The following is a 19,613-nucleotide window of genomic DNA, read 5'->3' as shown; positions in this document are numbered from 1 at the left end:
ATTGGTGAAACTTGCTTGTGAAATGCCTAGGTTTGGTGCCTTTTCCTCTCTGGAAGAAGGGATGGGAACGGTTCTTTTTATTATCTGTCTAGTTTCTTTAATAGTTATTGTGATATTCAAGATTCCTGTTTCTTCTTGAGCTATGTTTGGTAATGTGTGGTTGCTGAGAAAAATATTTTCCTCTAAGTGTTCAAATTTATTTGGCATAAACGTTATTTGTAACGTTTTCTTACTATTTTACAATTACAATTGTGATCTTTTTCATTTGGAGTATTATTTGTGTGTGCCTGTCATTTTTATTAGACTTGCAAAAGATGTTTCTATTTTATTAGTTTTTTCAATGAACCAGCTTTTGGGTTCATATGCTATTGTATGTTTGCCTTCTGTTTTATTAATTTCTGCTTACATTATTATTCTATTTTGATTGGCTTCTGCCTTCTTGAGTTGAATGCTTAATCCATATCTCTTTTTCTTTTTTTCCATTCCTTCATCAAGAATTTATTGGCCATTTATTTTGTGCTAGGAACTGTGGGAGGTACTGGAGTGAACCATGAACTCGGCAGAAAATTTGCCTTTGATGAGGTGACAGGCAAGTGGAGGAAACAAGTATCTTATGACTAAATGCAATGTGATTAACTAAATTTCAATGATCTCTGAAAGAAAAAAAAAGAACTGAGACCAGAAACTAATAAGCTTCTGCATCAGGTCACCCATGCCTAGACATATTTGTCAGTCTCTTACTTAGTAGAACTTTGTGAGTAGTGTACTGTTCTTACTGATAACTGTTAGATGAACTAAGACTTAATACAGTTTACTTTCTGGTTAAATTAAACACAGGTCTATAGACTAGGCAGCAATCATAGACATACATATATTTCCAGCTCCTGTTCAGATCTAGTTGCTATTTCTCTTCTGCCTGGACTGACCCCTCACTGGAGACGGTCATCATTCTTGTTTCATACTGGCTCTTTTCCTGGGTTCCAGGCTTTGTCCTCCGCCTCTGCTTGTGTCATCATCACCTGCATCGTCAGGGCTTTTTCCCCTTTCCAGTACCCTCTGCACAATTTCCACTGCCCACCACTGGTCACTAGGGAATGGTCCTCTTTCCAGGCGAGGGACCCTGCAGCCCTCGGACTTCCCTGAATCTCAGCACCCTGGGTCTTCTGTGTTCTGTCTGCACTTGACGAGCTGGGGAGTGGCTTTTAAATGCTCTCCTTTGACAGAATAACAACAGAGATTGAGTGCTAAAGTGTTAAAGTGCTAAAGTTTCCAGACCTGCAGCTGTTCAGGTCATTTTACTGTTTGACCTCTTCAGACCAACAGCCATGTCAGCTATGTTAACATTCACCTTAACCTTATGGTTGAAGTAACCCTTAAGATTTCTCACCAGTACAGTAATGTGGTTTCACAGCTTGTGGAAATTCTGTTTCCCTTCCATTTCTCACTGTATATATTATATTGTGAACATTCACTTTTAGCCCGATTGACATTTTTAAGTGTTTTTACTTTTGTGCATAAAACATCAAATCAGGGACTTCCCTGGTGGTCCAGTGGGTAAGACTCTGTGCTCCCAATGCAGGGGGCCCAGGTTCGATCCCTGGTTGGGGAACTAGATCCTGCATGCATGCCACAGCTAAGAGTTGCATGCCGCAACTAAGAAGCCTGACTGCTGCAACTAAAGAGTCTGCATGCCGCAACTAAAGATCACGCATGCTGCAACTAAGACCCTGTGCGGCCTAAATAAATTAAATAAATAAATATTTTAAAAAACAAACAAAAAAACCCCATCAAATCATATTCTGTTATCCAGAGAATAGGGATCCATGTTTCAAATGAAACACATCTGAATGTATTCAACTAACTCATTCAAAACAAAACAAAAATTCTCATTGTCATACTAGTTAGTCAGAATCTGAATCAGCACTTCTCCATTCAGATTGGCCACACATCCAGAGCTCAACGGCCACATGTAGTGCTTATGCTGGACAGCACAATTCTAGAAAACCGATTTGTTCATGTTGACGAGCTTATCAGATGAGGAGAAACACAGGTCATTAAATAAATTGTTTCCTTCACAAACTAGAAAATATTTTTCTAGAGGCAATAAAACTGCCGAAGAAGTAAAGTCTCTCCTCCAAGCGAGTATTAATCTCTAAGCTAAATTATTTACGTCAGTGTAAATTACAGTCAGCAGTCTAATGAATTCTAGTACCCTAGATTTTCAGAAAAATTCTCTAACACCCACTGTTTGTCTGAGTGTGGGAAGTGTAAAGATTACCCCTGCTCTTTGGCGCTCACAGTCTGGTGAAGGAGTAGACCTGACAATGAATAGTTGACATGCAGGACAACGTGATAAGGAGGACAATGGCCAGGGCTGCTTCAACAAGTGAAGGGAACACGGAAGAAGACTTCACGTGAGAGGAGACACTGGAGCTGCGTCTTAGAGGATAAACAGGAGTTTTCTGGATGAACAGAAGAGGAAAGAGCACTGTGGCCAGAAGAAAAGTATGCTTACAAAGCACAAAGGGTGGAGGATGCTGGCAGCGCTCAGGGGACTGTGGACGTTTGCATAAGTGGTGCAGAAGGAGAATACAGGGAGAGGAGAGGCGAGACAGAGACAAGTAGGGGTGCTTCATCATCAGGTTCATGCTTGACAAGGTCACTTTGACTGTAGTTTGAGAAATGAAATGAAGAGGACCAGACTGAAGGCAAGGAAACCAGGGCTGAGGCTCTTGCCCGGTTCAGCTTAGAGTTGCTGAGAGTATGGACAAAAGGAACAACACGATGAGGAGGGGAGGGAACACATGCAAGAAGATTTTGGAGGCAGAATCAACAGGACCTGGTGACAGATGGGATGTGGTGTGAGTGAGAAAGCAGGACCCAGGAAGCCTCCTGGGTCTCTGGTTATAACAGATCTCCCCCCAACAAAATTCCCGTTCCCTGGCTGTGATGCCATCTTCTAACCTTCAACCCAAATTTCATTTCCAAAGCAGATCCACCCACAAACAGAAATAATTTCTAACTTACAGGATATCAGATCCTAAACTTATAAGAGACTGACACACAGAACAGCAGAGATGGGAACAAATCAGTCAAATTAAAATATTTAAATCATAAAAGGTTTCAGGCCATTAACCATCAAAAGCTATTTGGGTTGATCAAAAAGTTCATTCGTGTTTTTCCATAAGATGGCTCTAGTAGTGCTTAGTTGTCTTTAACTTCATTCAAAACAATTTTGTGGGCTTCCCTGGTGGCGCAGTGGTTGAGAGTCCGCCTGCCGATGCAGGGAACACGGGTTCGTGCCCTGGTCCGGGAAGATCCCACACGCTGCGGAGCAGCTGGGCCTGTGAGCCATGGCCGCTGAGCCTGCGCGTCTGGAGCCTGTGCTCCGCAATGGGAGAGGCCACAACAGTGAGAGGCCCACGTACTGCAAAAAAAACCCCAAAAAACAAAAAAACCAATTTTGTTAGATTGTATTGTGACAGTTATCATATCAGCGTGCATTAAAAAAAACTTACCAAAATTGGTGAATTTTTGTGTAACCATTTTAATATTGAAGATGGAAGAAAAAAAGCAATATTTTCAGCATATTATGCTTTATTATTTCAAGAAAGGTAAAAATGCAACTGAAAGGCAGAAAAAGATTTGTGCAGTGTATGGAGAAGGTGCTGTGACTGATCAAACGTGTTAAAAGTGGTCTGTGAAGTTTCGTGCTGGAGATTTCTCGCTGGACGATGGTCCATGGTTGGGTAGACCAGTTGAAGTTGATAGCGATCAAATCGAGACATTAATTGAGAACAATCAACATTATACCATGTGGGTGATAGCCGACATACTCGAAATATCCAAATCAAGCGTTGAAAATCATTTTCACCAGCTTGGTTATGTTCATCGCTTTGATGTTTGGGTTCCATGTAAGTTAAATGAAAAAAAACCTTCTTGACCGTATTTCTGCATGCGATTCTTTACTGAAACGTAATGAAAACGTTTCATTTTTAAAACATTGTGATGGGTGATGAAAAGTGGTCACCGTACAGTAATGTGGAACGGAAGAGATTGTGGGGCGATGGAAATGAACCACCACCAACCACACCAAAGGCGGGTCTTCATCCAAAGAGGTTGATGTTGTGTATATGGTGGAATTGGAAAGGAGTCCTCTATTATGAGGTCCTTCTGGAAAACCAAACTCTTAATTCCAACAAGTACTGCTCCCAGTTAGACAAGCTGAAAGCAGCACTCGATGAAAAGCGTCCAGAATTAGTCAACAGAGAACGCATAATCTTCCATCAGGATAACGCACGACCACATGTTTCTTTCATCACCAGGCAAAAACTGTTACAGCTTGGCTGGGAAGTTCTGATTCATCCGCCTTATTCACCAGACATTGTACCTTCAGATTTCTGTTTATTTTGGTCTTTACAAAGTTCTCATAATGGAAAAAATTTCAATTACCTGGAAGACTGTAAAAGGCACCTGGATCAGTTCTTTGCTCAAAAAGATAAAAAGTTTTGGAAAGATGGACTTACGAAGTTGCCTGAAAATTGGCAGAAGGTAGTGGAACAAAATGATGAATACATTGTTCAATAAAGTTCTTGGTGAAAATGAAAAATGTGTCTTTTATTTTTACACAAAAACTGAAGGAACTTTTTGGCAAACCCAATATAAAGTGTCAGACATAAAATTTCAGGTTAAGTAAGTGAAGCCATGATGAAAGGGTGTAATATTCTTGGGGAACTTTGTATGCAAAGCAAACACCAACAAGTCATTTAATAATTGCTGAGTCTCCATATGCCTGCCAGACTGACCCAGGCCCATGACAGGACTTAATGAAAGCGTCCACTCCCCATGAGTTTACTTTGCCCTCACACTCTGAGTTGGAGCCTAGTGCCTCATAAATATTTAACTTAAACTGCAAAGCAGAAAGATCAACCTGGGACATTAATACCAGGAAGTTAATCTGAAAATCATATGGTGATAGCCTCCATTTTAATTAATGTTCTATTACTCATACCGCAATTGATTTTTTAAAATGGTTTCATGTTAGGTATCTTATAATTACCCTAAAACCAATACAGCCTATATTCACATTAGTGTGCCATTTCCACTAATCCTTTTTATTTTAATGTATTTTATTTATTTCTTTTTGGCTGCGTTGGGTCTTCGTTGCTGCGTGTGGGCTTTCTCTAGTTGCTGTGAGCGGGGGCTACTCTTCGTTGTGGTGCACGGGCTTCTCGTTGAGGTGACTTCTCTTGTTGTAGAGCACGGGTTCTAGGTGCACGGGCTTCAGTAGTTGCAGCACACAGGCTCAGTAGTTGTGGTGCACAGGCTTAGTTGTTCCACAGCATGTGGGATCTTCCCGGACCAGGGCTCGAACCCGTGTCTCCTGCATTGGCAGGCAGATTCTTAACCACTGTGCCACCAGGGAAGTCTCTCTACTAATTTCTGACAAGGGAAAATACACATATTTGGCTTTTCTCTGGCATAAAGCATTGATTATTTGGCTGTAGTCATCAGGACTTAAGATGCTGAGGAGTCTTGGGCTTCCCTGGTGGCAAGGGGGAAACAGAAACTCCACTCTTGGAGGGCACACACAAAGTAGTGTGCACATTGGGACCCAGGGGAAGGAGCAGTGACCCCATAGGAGACTGAACCAGACCTACCTGCTAGTGTTGGAGGGTCTCCTGCAGAGGCGGGGGATGGCTGTGTCTCACTGTGAGGACAAGGACACTGGCAGCAGAAGTTCTGGGAAGTACTCCTTGGTGTGAGCCCTCCGAGAGTCCACCATTTTAGCCCCACCAAAGAGCCCCAGTAGGCTCCAGTGTTGCGTCACCTCAGGCCAAACAACCAACAGGGAGGGAACCCAACCCCACCCATCAGCAGACAAGCGGATTAAACTTTTACTGAGCTCTGCCCACCACAGCAATGCCCAGCTCTACCCACCACCAGTCCCTCCCATCAGGAAATTTGCACAAGCCTCTTAGATAGCCTCATCCACCAGAGGGCACACAGCAGAAGCAAGAAGAACTACAATCCTGCAGCCTGTGGAACAAAAACCACATTCACAGAAAGACAAGATGAAAAGGCAGAGGGCTATGTACCACATGAAGGAACAAGATAAAACCCCAGGAAAACAACTAAATGAAGTGGAGATAGGCAACCTTCCAGAAAAAGAATTCAGAATAATGACAGTGAAGATGATCCAGGACCTTGGAAAAAGAATGGAGGCAAAGATCGAGAAGATGCAAGAAATGTTTAACAAAGACCTAGAAGAATTAAAGAACAAACAAACAGAGATGAACAATACAATAACTGAAATGAAAACTACAATAGAAGGAATCAATAGCAGAATAACTGAGGCAGAAGAACGGATCAGTGACCTCCAAGACGGAATGGTGGAATTCACTGCTGCAGAACAGAATAAAGAAAAAAGAATGAAATGAAGACAGCCTAAGAGACCTCTGGGACAACATTAAACGCAACAACATTCGCATTATAGGGGTTCCAGAAGGAGAAGAGAGAGAGAGAAAGGACCCGAGAATATATTTGAAGAGATTATAGTTGAAAACTTCCCTAACATGGGAAAGGAAATAGCCACCCAAGTCCAGGAAGCGCAGCGAGTCCCATACAGGATAAACCCAAGGAGAAACATGCCGAGACACATAGTAATCAAATTGGCAAAAACTAAAGACAAAGAAAAAGTATTGAAAGCAGCAAGGGAAAAACGACAAATAACATACAAGGGAACTCCCATAAGGTTAACAGCTGATTTCTCAGCAGAAACTCTACAAGCCAGAAGGGAGTGGCCTGATACACTTAAAGTGATGAAAGGGAATAACCTACAACCAAGATTACCCCACCCAGCAAGGATATCATTCAGATTCGCTGGAGAAATCAAAAGCTTTACAGAGAAGCAAAAGCTAAGAGAATTCAGCACCACTAAACCAGCTCTACAACAAATGCTAAAGGAACTTCTCTAAGTGGGAAACACAAGAGAAGAAAAGGACCTACAAAAACAAACCCAAAACAATTAAGAAAATGGTCATAGGAACATACATATCAATAATTACCTTAAACGTGAATGGATTAAATGCTCCAACCAAAAGACAGAGGCTTGCTGAATGGATATAAAAACAAGACCCATATATATGCTGTATACAAGAGACCCACTTCAGACCTAGGGACACATTCAGACTGAAAGTGAGGGGATGCAAAAAGATATTCCAGGCAAATGGAAATCAAAAGAAAGCTGGAGTAGCAATACTCATATCAGATAACATAGACTTTAAAGTAAAGAATGTTACAAGAGACAAGGAAGGACACTACATAATGATCAAGGGATCAATCCAAGAAGAAGATATAACAATTATAAATATAAATATATATTCACCCAACACAGGAGCACCTCAATACATAAGGCATCTGCTAACAGCTATAAAAGAGGAAATCGACAGTAACACAATAATAGTGGGGACTTCAACACCTCACTTACACCCATGGACAGATCATCCAAACAGAAAATTGATAAGGACACACAAGTTTTAAATGACATAATAGACCAGATAGATTTAATTCATATTTATAGGACATTCCATCCCAAAACAACAGATTACACTTTCTTCTCAAGTGTGCACGGAACATTCTCCAGGATAGATCACATCTTGGGTCACAGTAAATTTAAGGAAATTGAAATCATATCAAGCGTCTTTTCTGACCACAACGCCATGAGATTAGAAATCAATTACAGGGAAAAAATGTAAAAAGCACAAACACATGAAGGCTAAACAGTACGTTACTAAATAGCCAAGAGATCACTGAAGAAATCAAAAAATACCTAGAGACAAATGACAATGAAAACACGATGATCCAAAACCTATGGGATGCAGCAAAAGCAGTTCTAAGAGGGAAGTTTATAGCAATACAAGCCTACCTCAAGAAACAAGAAAAATCTCAAATAAACAACCTAACCTTACACCTGAAGCAATTAGAGAAAGAAGAACAAACAAATCATAAAGATCAGAGCAGAAATAAATGAAATAGAAACAAAGAAAACAATAGCAAAGTTCAACAAAACTAAAAGCTGGTTCTTTGAGAAGATAAACAAAATTGATAAACCATTAGCCAGACTCTTCAAGAAAAAGAGGGAGAGGACTCAAATCAATAAAATTAGAAATGAAAAAGGAGAAGTTACAACAGACACTGCAGAAATACAAAGCATCCTAAGAGACTCCTACAAACAACTCTATGCCAATACGATGGACAACCTGGAAGAAATGAACAAATTTTTAGAAATGTATAACCTTCCAAGACTGAACCAGGAAGAAATAGAAAATATGAACAGACCAGTCACAAGTAATGAAATTGAAACTGTGATGAAAAATCTTCCAACAAACAAAAGTCCAGGACCAGATGGCTTCACAGGTGAATTATATCAAACATTTAGAGAAGAGCTAATACCCGTCCTCTCAAACTCTTCCAAAAAATTGCAGAGGAAGGAACACTCCCAAACTCATTCTATGAGACCACCATCATGCTGATACCAAAACCAGACAAAGATACTACAAAAAAAGAAAATTACAGACCAATATCACTGATGAATATAGATGCAAAAATCCTCAACAAAATACTAGCAAACAGAATCCAACAACACATTAAAAGGATCATACACCATGATCAAGCGGGATTTATTCCAGGGATGAAAGGATTCTTCAATATATGCAAACCAATCAATATGATACACCATATTAACAAATTGAAGAATAAAAACCATATGATCATCTCAATAGAGGCAGGAAATGCTTTTGACAAAATTCAACACCCATTTATGATAAAAACTCTCTAGAAAGTGGGCATAGAGGGAACTTACCTCAACATAATAAAGGCCATATGTCAGAAACCCACAGCAAACATCACTCTCAATGGTGAAACACTGAAAGCATTTCCTCTAAGATCAGGAACAAGACAAGGATGTCCACTCTCACCACTATTATTCAACATAGTTTTGGAAGTCCTAGCCACGGCAATCAGAGGAGAAAAAGAAATGAAAGGAATACAAATGGGAAAAGAAGAAAATCTGTCACTGTTTGCAGATGACATGATACTCTACACAGAGAATCCTAAAGATGCCACCAGAAAACTACTAGAACTAATCAATGAATTTGGTAAAGTTGCAGATACAAAATTAATGCACAGAAATCTCTTGCATTCCTATACACTAATGATGAAAAATCTGAAAGAGAAATTAAGGAAACACTCCCATTTACCATTGCAACAAAAAGAATAAAATACCTAGGAATAAACCTACCTAGGGAGACAAAAGACCTGTATGCAGAAAACTATAAGACACTGATGAAAGAAATTAAAGATGATACCAACAGATGGAGAGATATACCATGTTCTTGGATTGGAAGAATCAATATTGTGAAAATGACTATACTACCCAAAGCAATCTACAGATTCAATGCAATCCCTATCAAATTACCAATGGCATTTTTTACAGAACTAGAACAAAAAATCTTAAAATTTGTATGGAGACACAAAAGACCCCTAATAGCCAAAGCAGTCTTGAAGGAAAAAAATGGAGCTGTAGGAATCAGACTCCCTGACTTCAGACTACACTACAAAGCTACAGTAATCAAGACAATATGGTATTGGCACAAAAACAGAAATATAGCTCAATGGAACAGGATAGAAAGCCCAGATGTAAACCCATGCACCTATGGTCAACTAATCCTTGACAAAGGAGGCAAGGATATACAATGGAGAAAAGACCGTCTCTTCAGTAGGTGGTGCTGGGAAAACTGGACAGCTACGTGTAAAAGAATGAAATTAGAACACTCCCTAACACCATACACAAAAAGGATTAGAGACCTAAATGTAAGACCGGACACTAAAACTCTTAGAGGAAGACATAGGAAGAACACTCTTTGACATAAATCACAGCAAGATCTTTTTTGATCCACCTCCTAGAGTAATGGAAATAAAAACAAAAATAAACAAATGGGACGTAATGAAACTTCAAAGCTTTTGCACAGCAAAGGAAACCATAAACAAGATGAAAAGACAACCCTCAGAATGGGAGAAAATATTTGCAAACAAATCAACGGACTAAGGATTAATCTCCAAAATATATAAACAGCTCATGCAGCTCAATATTAAAAAAACAAACAACCCAATCCAAAAACGGGCAGAAGATCTAAATAGACATTTCTCCAAAGAAGACATACAGATGGCCAAGAAGCACATGAAAAGCTGCTCAACATCACTAATTATTAGAAAAATGCAAATCAAAACTACCATGAGGTATCGCCTCACACCAATTAGAATGGGCATCATCAGAAAATGTGCAAACAACAAATGCTGAAGAGGGTGTGGAGAAAAGGGAACCCTCCTGCACTGTTGGTGGGAATGTAAACTGGTACAGCCACTATGGAGAACAGTATGGAGGTTCCTTAAAAAACTAAAAATAGAGTTACCATATGACCCAGCCATCCCACTACTGGGCATATTCCCAGAGAATTATGGTATATACCATAATTCAAAAAGACACATGCACCCCTGTGTTCACTGCAGTGCTATTTACAATAGCCAGGTCATGGAAGCAACCTAAATGCCCGTCGACAGACGAACGGATAAAGAAGATGTGGTACATATATACAATGAAATATTACTCAGCCATAAAAAGGAATGAAATTGGGTCATTTGTAGAGACGTGGATGCATCTAGAGACTGTCATACAGAGTGAAGTAAGTCAGAAAGAGAAAAACAAATATTGTATATTAACGCATATCTGTGGAACCTAGAAAAATGGTACAGATGAACCGGTTTGCAGGGCAGAAATTGAGACACAGATGTAGAGAACAAACGTATGGACACCAAGGGGGGAAAGCAGTGGGGGATGAGGGTGGTGGTGTGATGAATTGGGCGATTGGGATTAACATGTATACACTGATGTGTATAAAATGCATGACTAATAAGGACCTGCTGTATAAAAAAATAAGGAAAGTAAAATTAAAAAATTTAAAAAAATAAAATGAACATGCGTTTTATTTTCCTCATATGTGAGTGAACCAAGCAGATATTATGATCCGTTCAAAGGAAAAAGTCAGAAGGCTAAAATTTGGGACTTTCCTGGAGGTCCAGTTGTTAAGACTCTGCACTTCCACTGCAGGGGGCACAGGTTTGATCCCTGGTCGAGGAACTAAGATCCCGCATGCTGCACGTGGCTGGGAAAAAAAAAAAATCAATAAAAACCAAGTTTATATTAAAAAAAAAAGGCTAAAGTTTCTATGGAGTAAAGGAATTGAATTGCAAATGGAGGCAAAATGATTTTTCTATAGAAGACCATGGAAACTACCAGATAAGATGGCTCGAATGTCTGCCCGTCATCACCTGTGATTTACAGACAGCTGCACGACAGCTCAGAGACAAGGAAGCCTAGAATTGGATAACCTAGCCGGAGGTGCCAGGTGAATACAACGTATAGCTTTTTACTGAAACACAACTTTACGTTTTCTCCGAAGACTTTACGTACATCAGCATTAAATCAAGTACATCAGAATTTCACTAACTTGAGTTCACGTGAATTATCAAGCCAGTATGACTCAGTGAAAGTCTGAATTCGGGGCCTTTCCTAAGAAAATGACAAATAAGATGCTTACCTTCTGTGCCAGCTCCGTTTCTGTCACAGCCCTGCTGCTACTAGTCAGCGGATATCCTGTGATCAAGGTTTTCTCAGGTGCAAAGGGAGGACCCGGCCTGGCAGGTATAGGCTGCCTCCTCGTCAGTATGTGGAGCTGGAAATGACCTACTGTCACCCTGTGCTCTGGCCCAGAAGTCAGAGGCCAAGCAGAGCCTTGAGTCCTGGCCACCGCTCTGCAGCACCTGCACCTCTGGCCTGTGACCCTCCCTGGGAGGAGCCTGTCCACTTCACTGGCTTTTATGCATCAGGAGCACCGGGGCTGTGACTTTGCTGGTCTCTTCCTTCCTCTTTGCAGGCGTTTTAGAGAAACACTAAGGAAAAGGATTACTGTTGGGCGGTATGAGGGGAAGGGGCTGTTTCAGAGCCAGAAGATGGTGAAAGCGCTCAAACAAGGGAAGCCCCGTATGGACAAGCAAATAAAGGTAGACAAGCAAAAGGAGCAGAGGGTCTGTCAGCTCCATTTCCCCTGGGACAGAAGTGCCAGGGCACAAACGGTGTAGTGGGTGCAAGTAAGAAGCCCACCCTTTCTTCTGAGATTGTACAGCGATTCTTTTGCATCAGAATCGCCTTTCTCAGGAAGTACTGTGATAACGAATGGGCCGGAGGCGAGGTGTTCTTTTCCCCTCACTTGGCCAGGTAAGGTACTTAGAGGGAAATCTGATGTATCTTCTCTCATCCCCCCTGGGATTTTCTCACGGGATGAGGAAGGACTGAGAGGCATTTTTTCCTGCGTCTTTGCAGTGACTGTGCTAAGGTAAACACTGACACTGGATGCAGGAAGGGAAGAGAGATAACCCCGGAGCGGCGTCCAGGAAGAAGCTGGGGCCTGGTCTGCCGTTTCAGCAGTTCTGGTCACGTTCTGCCCTGTGCTTGGAGAGTTTTCTACGGCATTAGTCGTCACAGCCAACAACTCCCTCACCAAGGCTGCTGCATCTGCACATCATCTTCACTTCTGGTGGCGTATGAAGTGGAGAGCTGGGTGATACCTTTTCAGTACTTAAACCGCAAATGACTTTATGTTGTTTGACTAGATCTCTCTTTTTTTTTTTCAAAAAAATTTTTATTGTGGTAAAATACACACAAAATGTATCATCTTAACCATTTTAAGTGTACAGTTCAGTGGTATTAAGTGCATTCACATTGTTGTGCAACCATCACCACCATCCGTCCACAGAACCCTTTTCATCTTATACAACTGAAACTGTCCCCATTATTAGTAATAACTCCCCATGCTCCCCTCCTTCCAGCCCCTGGAAGCCACCATTCAGGTTTCCATCTCTTATGATGCTGACTATTCTAAATACCTCCTATGAGTGGAATTGTACAATATTTGTCTTTTTCTGACTGGCTTATTTTACTTAGTATAATGCCCTTAAGGTTCATCCACATTGTAGCATGTGTCAGAATTTCCTTCCTTTTTAAGGATGAATAATTCTAAGTGTGTACTTCTTTTGCTTATCCATTTGTCTGCTGATGGACATTTGGGTTGCTTCCACATCTTAGCTATTATGAATGTGCTGCAGTGGACGAGAGTGTACAAATATCTCTTCGAGGTCCCGCTTTCAGCTCTTTGGGGTATGTACCCAGAAGTGGAATTGCTGGATCTTATGGTAGTTCTATTTTTAATTTTTCTGAGGAACCTCCGTGCTGTTTTCCACTCCCGCCAACAGTGCATAAGGGTTCAGATTTCTGCACACACTCATCAACACTTGCTATTTTCTGTTTCTTTTGATTTAGCCTCTCCATGGGTATGAGGTCGTACAACGTTTGATATGCGTTTCTGTAATGATTATGGATGTTAAGCATCTCCTCATGTGCCTATTGGCCATTTGTATATCTTCTTTGAATAAATGTCTATTCAACTCCTTTGCACATTTTTGAGTTGGTTGCCTTTTGTTGTTGTTGTAGAATTTTAGTTCTCTATATATTCTGGATAATAATCCCTTACCAGATATATGGTTTGTAGCTGTTTTCTCACATTGGGTGGATGTTCATACAGTAAATTGCTGTATAGTAATGAAAACGAATTCATTTACTCATTCAACAAATGTTTACTGAGTGGTTATTTTATGCCAGATACTCATCTAGATATCGGGGGTACAGTTACGAATAACACAGGTAAAACCCCTCTCTTCAAGGAGTTTATAATCTAGTGGGGAGACAGGTCCTCAGCAAGGTACGTAAAATAGATTGTGTAGTAGATAGTGTTAAGGGCTAAGAAGAAATAGTGAAGCAGAGAAGGGAGATGCTAAGGGTTGGACGTGAGGTGGGGCATGACAGTTTAGGTGGGGTGACCAGGAATAAAGGCCTGAGGCTGGGGGTCGAGGAGGAACAGACTGGGACGGAGTAAGCCAGTTGTGTCAAAATGGACCGAATTGCTTGAAAAAATACTAAATTGTAGAGTGATGTATGCAGTAACACACCATTCCTGTTAATCTAACAACCTCTAGAATAGGGCTTCTTAATCTAAATAAAATTAATTACCTACAGTTGTAAAGGAAGCCAATTACATTAAAATAATTATAAAATTTTTAATGGATTCGTGTTACAATATGTGCTTTCTTATTCGAGCATTAAGTGACAGGGCAATACATGTAAAACATAGGCAAGTTAAGGTGTCGTCTTTTAAAGATCTGTCAGCGTGTGGACTCTTGTTGATCAGCTCAAATGGGGATTGTAAACTGAGGGATGGCCTTTGACTTACCTCCTTCCGTGTGTTGATCAATACAGTTGTAGGGAATTGTAGAGAGTAAAGTACATAGCTAGACCGCCCATGTGAGAACTTGGGACCTGGCCACTCGCAGTCTGAACGATTAACTGCCCGGCACAGAGCTGCCTACGAGTCGGTTGGCCGTGTTGCATGAGTGCTTGTAGACAGTCTGGCTGCTGGCCTGGCACCTATACTGTAATTTCAAAGTCGTTTGAGATACGAGATATTTTGAGTTACCTCTAATAACGATGATGCGACATGAAAATCTGAATTCTGGTGATAAAGTCGCAGGCACTGCTAATATGATTGTACTTTTGTCTATATTTATAGCCGAAGGAAGTGATGAATTTTGCTTGGAAGTTTGTGAAAATAAAGATGATTTCTTTTTCCAGTTTGAATTCAGGGACACCCTGATATCTGCTGTGGATCCCAGTTTAAGAATCTTGTTTTAAAACAATACGATATTGTTCATGGCTACACACACACACACACACACACGCAGATATCTACAAATGGATTGGAATAATACACACTAAATTCATGATTGTAGTTGGATGGTGTGTAACGTCACAAAATATGTTATAAAAATAATCATGGCATTCAAGGTATAAAACCACGTCACAAGCCCCTCAATACCCAGGACCCACTGGGGCCGGCTCTTCCTCACATTGTGCATTTATCTTGGCAGTCCTGGTTCTTGATGGAAAAACAGCTGCTGTGACAAAGGTGGCGTCCCCATCTGTCCAGGGCAGTTACTTGGGTTCAAATCCCAGCGTCCCTGCTTACTGGCTGTAAAGCTTTGGGCCGATTATTCCACTCATCTGTGCCCTCATTTCCACACCTGTAAAACGAGGATTATAACAAGTGCTCAGCAACAGTAGTCGCCTTGTAGGGCTGATGGGAAGATTTAGTGAGAGTAGACTTGTGAAACTTCTAGAAAAGTATCTGGCTTTTAGTAAATGCTAATAAGGACTACTCATTATTATGGCCATCACCATAACCATTTCTGACATCTTGGGAGTTTTGGTTTACTCTTATTTTCATTTCACACATACCTTAATTTCTTTTTCGTTTTTTAATATTTATTTATTTATTTGGCTGCATTGGGTCTTAGTTGCGGCACGCGGGATCTTCCGTTGCAGCGCGCGGGCTTCTCTCTAGTTGAGTTGGCGCGTGGGTTTTCTCTCTCTAGTTGAGGTGCGCGCGAGCTCAGTAGTTGTGGTGTGTGGGCTTAGTTGCCCCACTGCACGTGGGATCTTAGTTCCCTGACCAGGGATCGAACCCGTGTCGCCTGCATTGGAAGGCAGATTCTTTACCACTGGACCACCAGGGAAGTCCCAACATACCTTAACTTCTAAACGTGTTCATGGCAAATCTTTAGTTTCGATGCTTTTGCGCTTCAAGAGAAAAGAACAAAACCAAAACCGCTTTGGTTGCAGCTTTACTGCTTCTTAATAGACAGGACTGTTTAAGCGGGATTCCTGGAGTCAGGCAGGCCCGAGTGTGTCTCGGTTCTTCTCTCGCCAGCTGTGTGACAGTGGCAAGTTATTTACTCTTAGCTTGGGTCCCTTATGTGAGAAAAGGGACTAACTAGTAGCAGTACCTACATCCGAGGGGGCGATTGAACAAGTCCATAGGTGGGAAGGTCCTAGAGAGGTGAGGGTATTGTGGACCTGTCCTAACTCTCCTCCTCCTTTCAGCCCTCAGGGTGGGCTTCCTGGAGGGGGTCCCGCTTGAGCCGAGTGGAGGTTTTGTAAGTGGCGTGGCTTGAGCACGGTGTGCCTGGGGATGGTGTCAGGCAGGGCTGCGCTCTGTTCTCACTTCATCCTCAGACTCCGCGACACCTTCAGGGTCTGTAGGCGGTGGAGAAGTGAGCTTGTATATGCATGTTAGGAAGGTGACCCTGAGAAGCAGTGGGGAGGGTCTGGAAGGGAGGAAGAGGTTGGAAGGCCAGTTAGAAGGGAGGTGGAGGAGAGTGGTGGCCCTGGCGTGAAAGGACAGTAGAGAGGGTGGGGGGGGGCAGGAGCGCCTCTGAAGGCCGGGCTGGCCTCCGTGATTCTGCACGGTGTGCCTGGTGCCTGACAGGGCCCTGCACGCAGGACCACAGCAGCGCACCCCTCCTGAGTGACTGACAGCGGTGCTTAGCAGACAGAGGTAGATGGTGCCCCAGTTTCCTGCTTCCTTGGCCTGGTAGATGGTAGCTGTTGGCAGGAATCTCAGTGTGGAAAGAGGACTGGATTGCAGGAGGTGATGAGTCTAATTTGAAGCTGACCTTGAGGTGCTCTGGGACGTCCGGAGAGTGGGTGCAAGTCCAGGGCTCACGATCTCAGTTGAAATGGGGGGAGTAGTGGAGCAGAAAGGAAGGCTGAGGAGGAAGGCCCCGTGTCTCCCACCTGCACCCACTAGGCAGCCACTGTCAAATCTCTGTCTGCAGCCAGGCCTTCCCTCCTGAGCCTAAAACAGCCCCCCGTCTTCTGGTGTCTTCCTCTCCAAACTGGGAGCGCGTCACTTCCCCGAGAAACAGGACCTTCCTCCTGATTTCCCTGTTCCTCCCAATAGTCCTGGAGGCTTTAGTCACCGGCCCAAACTGTGATGTTTTTAGATAACCAATGAGAACCTACTGTATAGCACAAGGAACTCTCCTCAGTGCTCTGAGTAGGGTTCAGGAAGGAAATCCAAAAAAGAGGGGATACATGTATACGTATAGCTGATTCACTTTTCTGTGCAGCAGAAACTAACACAACATTGTAAAGCAACTACACTCCAATAAAAATTAATTAAAAAAATAATCACAAAACCAAACCAAACCAAACCAAGACAAGAAAACTGTATGTTTTCTCTTGGATAAAATTCAGTAAAACTTCAGTTCCTCAGAATGCTTAAAATCGAAGGTTCTAATTTCTCGGAGTTAAACTTTTTTTAAAGGTCAGTTGTTTAAAAACCTCTTTCTAAAATATCATGTAATTGCTTTTCCCACCATTCTTGTCTCGCTAGGGACAGTCGTCTTCTCCCAGACCTTCCCGAGACTCACACCCCAGGTCTCTGCCTAAGCGTGACCCTCCAGAGGGGTCTCTCCTGGTCCTACCTCGGCCCAAAGAGCAGCCTGCGCCTGTGCCTTGCTTGATTTTGTTTCACACCGTTTATCACGATATGATTGGCTAATTTTTTTCTTATCACTTGTCATTAAGTGATTTTTAATCTCTCTCCCTCACTAGAATGGTCTTTTTTTCCCACTGTATTTCCTGCACTTTGAAGGTGTTTGGTATATAGTGGGTGCTTCGTAAATAATTGTTGAACGGATATTTATAAGCAGCCCTTTATGATATTAGGTCCGCTTTACAAACTTGGATATAGGCTTAGCAGAGCTGCTTACGAAGGTCCAGGTCACCTGATTTCTAAAGGACAGAGCCAGTGACTGATTGCCTCGGTGGGATTTTCACACTTCATCAGGGTGCCTTCCAGATCCCTCATCGTAGGTACCCAAGCTACTCCAACAGAATACATGAATGGAAGAAGTTGTCAGAAATGGAGGTTTCTGGGACTTTCTTGGTGGCGCAGTGGTTAGGAATCCGCCTGCCAATGCAGGGGACACGGGTTCGTGTCCTGGTCCAGAAGATCCCACATGCCGCGGAGCAACTGAGCCCGTGTGCCACAGCTATTGAGCCTGAGCTCTAGAGCCCGTGAGCCACAACTACTGAGCTCACGTGCCGTAGCCCACCCGCCTAGAGCCCGTGCCCCACAACAAGAGAAGTCACCGCAATAAGAAGCCTGCGCACCGCAGCAAAGAGTAGCCCCCGCTCGCCACAACTAGAGAAAGCCCGTGCGCAGCAACGAAGACCCAAGGCAGCCAAAAATGAATAAATAATTTTTTAAAAAATGGATGTTTCTGATTGTTACAAAAATGCCTTGCTTTTTTCAAATTTAGGAGGATATGGCAAAAAAATCAGTCGTAGTAAAAATTGGAGGGAGATGCTGAAGCTGCCCCCCGGCACCCAGTGCAGCAAGCTTCGACGTTCGATTGGTGAGTAAGGAAGCCGCACCTGCTCGAGTCCGGAGGTCATGGCTGGCGTTGTGCTGTTTCGTTTGTTAGATGTTGGTCTTTCCTTAGTCCCTTATTTGCTTCAAATGCTATTTAATAGATTCTCCATATATCGTCACGATTCTTCCCAGGAAAAAACCCTGTAGATTTTCTAATGTGCAGTTATAAAGTATGGCTATTGACTTTTTCATTAAAAACCTTTTTTAAGAACTGGGACTTCCCCGGTGGTCCAGTGGTTAAGACTCCGCGCTTCCAATGCAGGGGCTGCAGGTTCGATTCCTGGTTGGGGGACTAAGATCCCACATACTGTGGAGCACGGCCAAAAAAAAGAGTGATATATACCCATTGTTCTAGGTAGAACAGAAGAGAAATGCAGCAATCATCCTCTCTAGAAGTGAACACTGGTAACCGTTTCTCGGTCTCCTTCCAGACAGCTCTCTGTGCGTATGGACAGGAATTACTGGTGAGAACGTCAGGAAAGGAATAGTCAGATTAAAAATAAGGTATGGCGGGGTCATGGGATACTCTGCAATGTAAAGAAGGAGAGAGTTAGCTACAGGTCCTGACATGAGCACAAGAAGTCACAAGTAGAGTCATGTCTAAGGGCAATTATAATTGTATTTTTTTAGAGACATGATTTCCAGTTCAAAGGGTATGTGCATTCAAAATTTTGATGTTCCCAAATTACCCTTCAAAAAGGTTGTATCGCTTTACCCTTGCCTATGACCTGGCTAACACTGGTCGTTATCAATGTTTTTAACCTTTACTAAACTGTAATTTGCAAAATGGTCTCTTGTTTTAACTATGGATGGGGTTGAGCATTTTCATTGGGTTTTTTCAATTTGCTTTTTTCTAATTCATTTTTGAAAGTTCTTTATGTATGAAAGGTGTTGTCCTTTTATATTCATTGTGAATACATTTTGTATTTATGCTTTTTGCCTCTTGGCTTGCAGTATTTTTCAATATGGCAGTTTTAATTTTTTATATAGACAACTATATCAATGTTTTTCTTCTTAGTCTCTGAGCTTTATGTTGTACTTAGGGAGGACACCTTTACTCCCTAAGATAATTTTTTTAAAAATCTATCTTTTCTTTAGTACTGTTATAGTTCCTTTTTAAGAAAGTTTAAATATTTTATCTATCAAAATTAATTTCAGATAGTATAA

General features: G+C 42.0%; 1 protein-coding gene across 1 annotated transcript in view; it reads left to right on the top strand.

The window, feature by feature from the left end:
• GRK4 (G protein-coupled receptor kinase 4) overlaps window positions 1-19,613 on the top strand; it is a gene marked incomplete at its 5' end in the record, with an annotated part of 39,111 nt that overhangs the window by 7,827 nt on the left and 11,671 nt on the right. Inside the window, one exon of the mRNA XM_082654044.1 lies at window positions 18,334-18,429. Coding sequence (XP_082510170.1) covers window positions 18,334-18,429 — 96 coding nt within the window. The remainder of the gene's footprint in view (window positions 1-18,333; window positions 18,430-19,613) is intronic.

This window comes from Grampus griseus (genome assembly GCF_964374135.1).
Source record: "Grampus griseus genome assembly, chromosome: 4".
Taxonomy (NCBI): Eukaryota; Metazoa; Chordata; class Mammalia; order Artiodactyla; family Delphinidae; genus Grampus; species Grampus griseus.
Note: the sequence above shows the minus strand (reverse complement) of the source record. Positions and strands in the feature narration are given on the sequence as shown.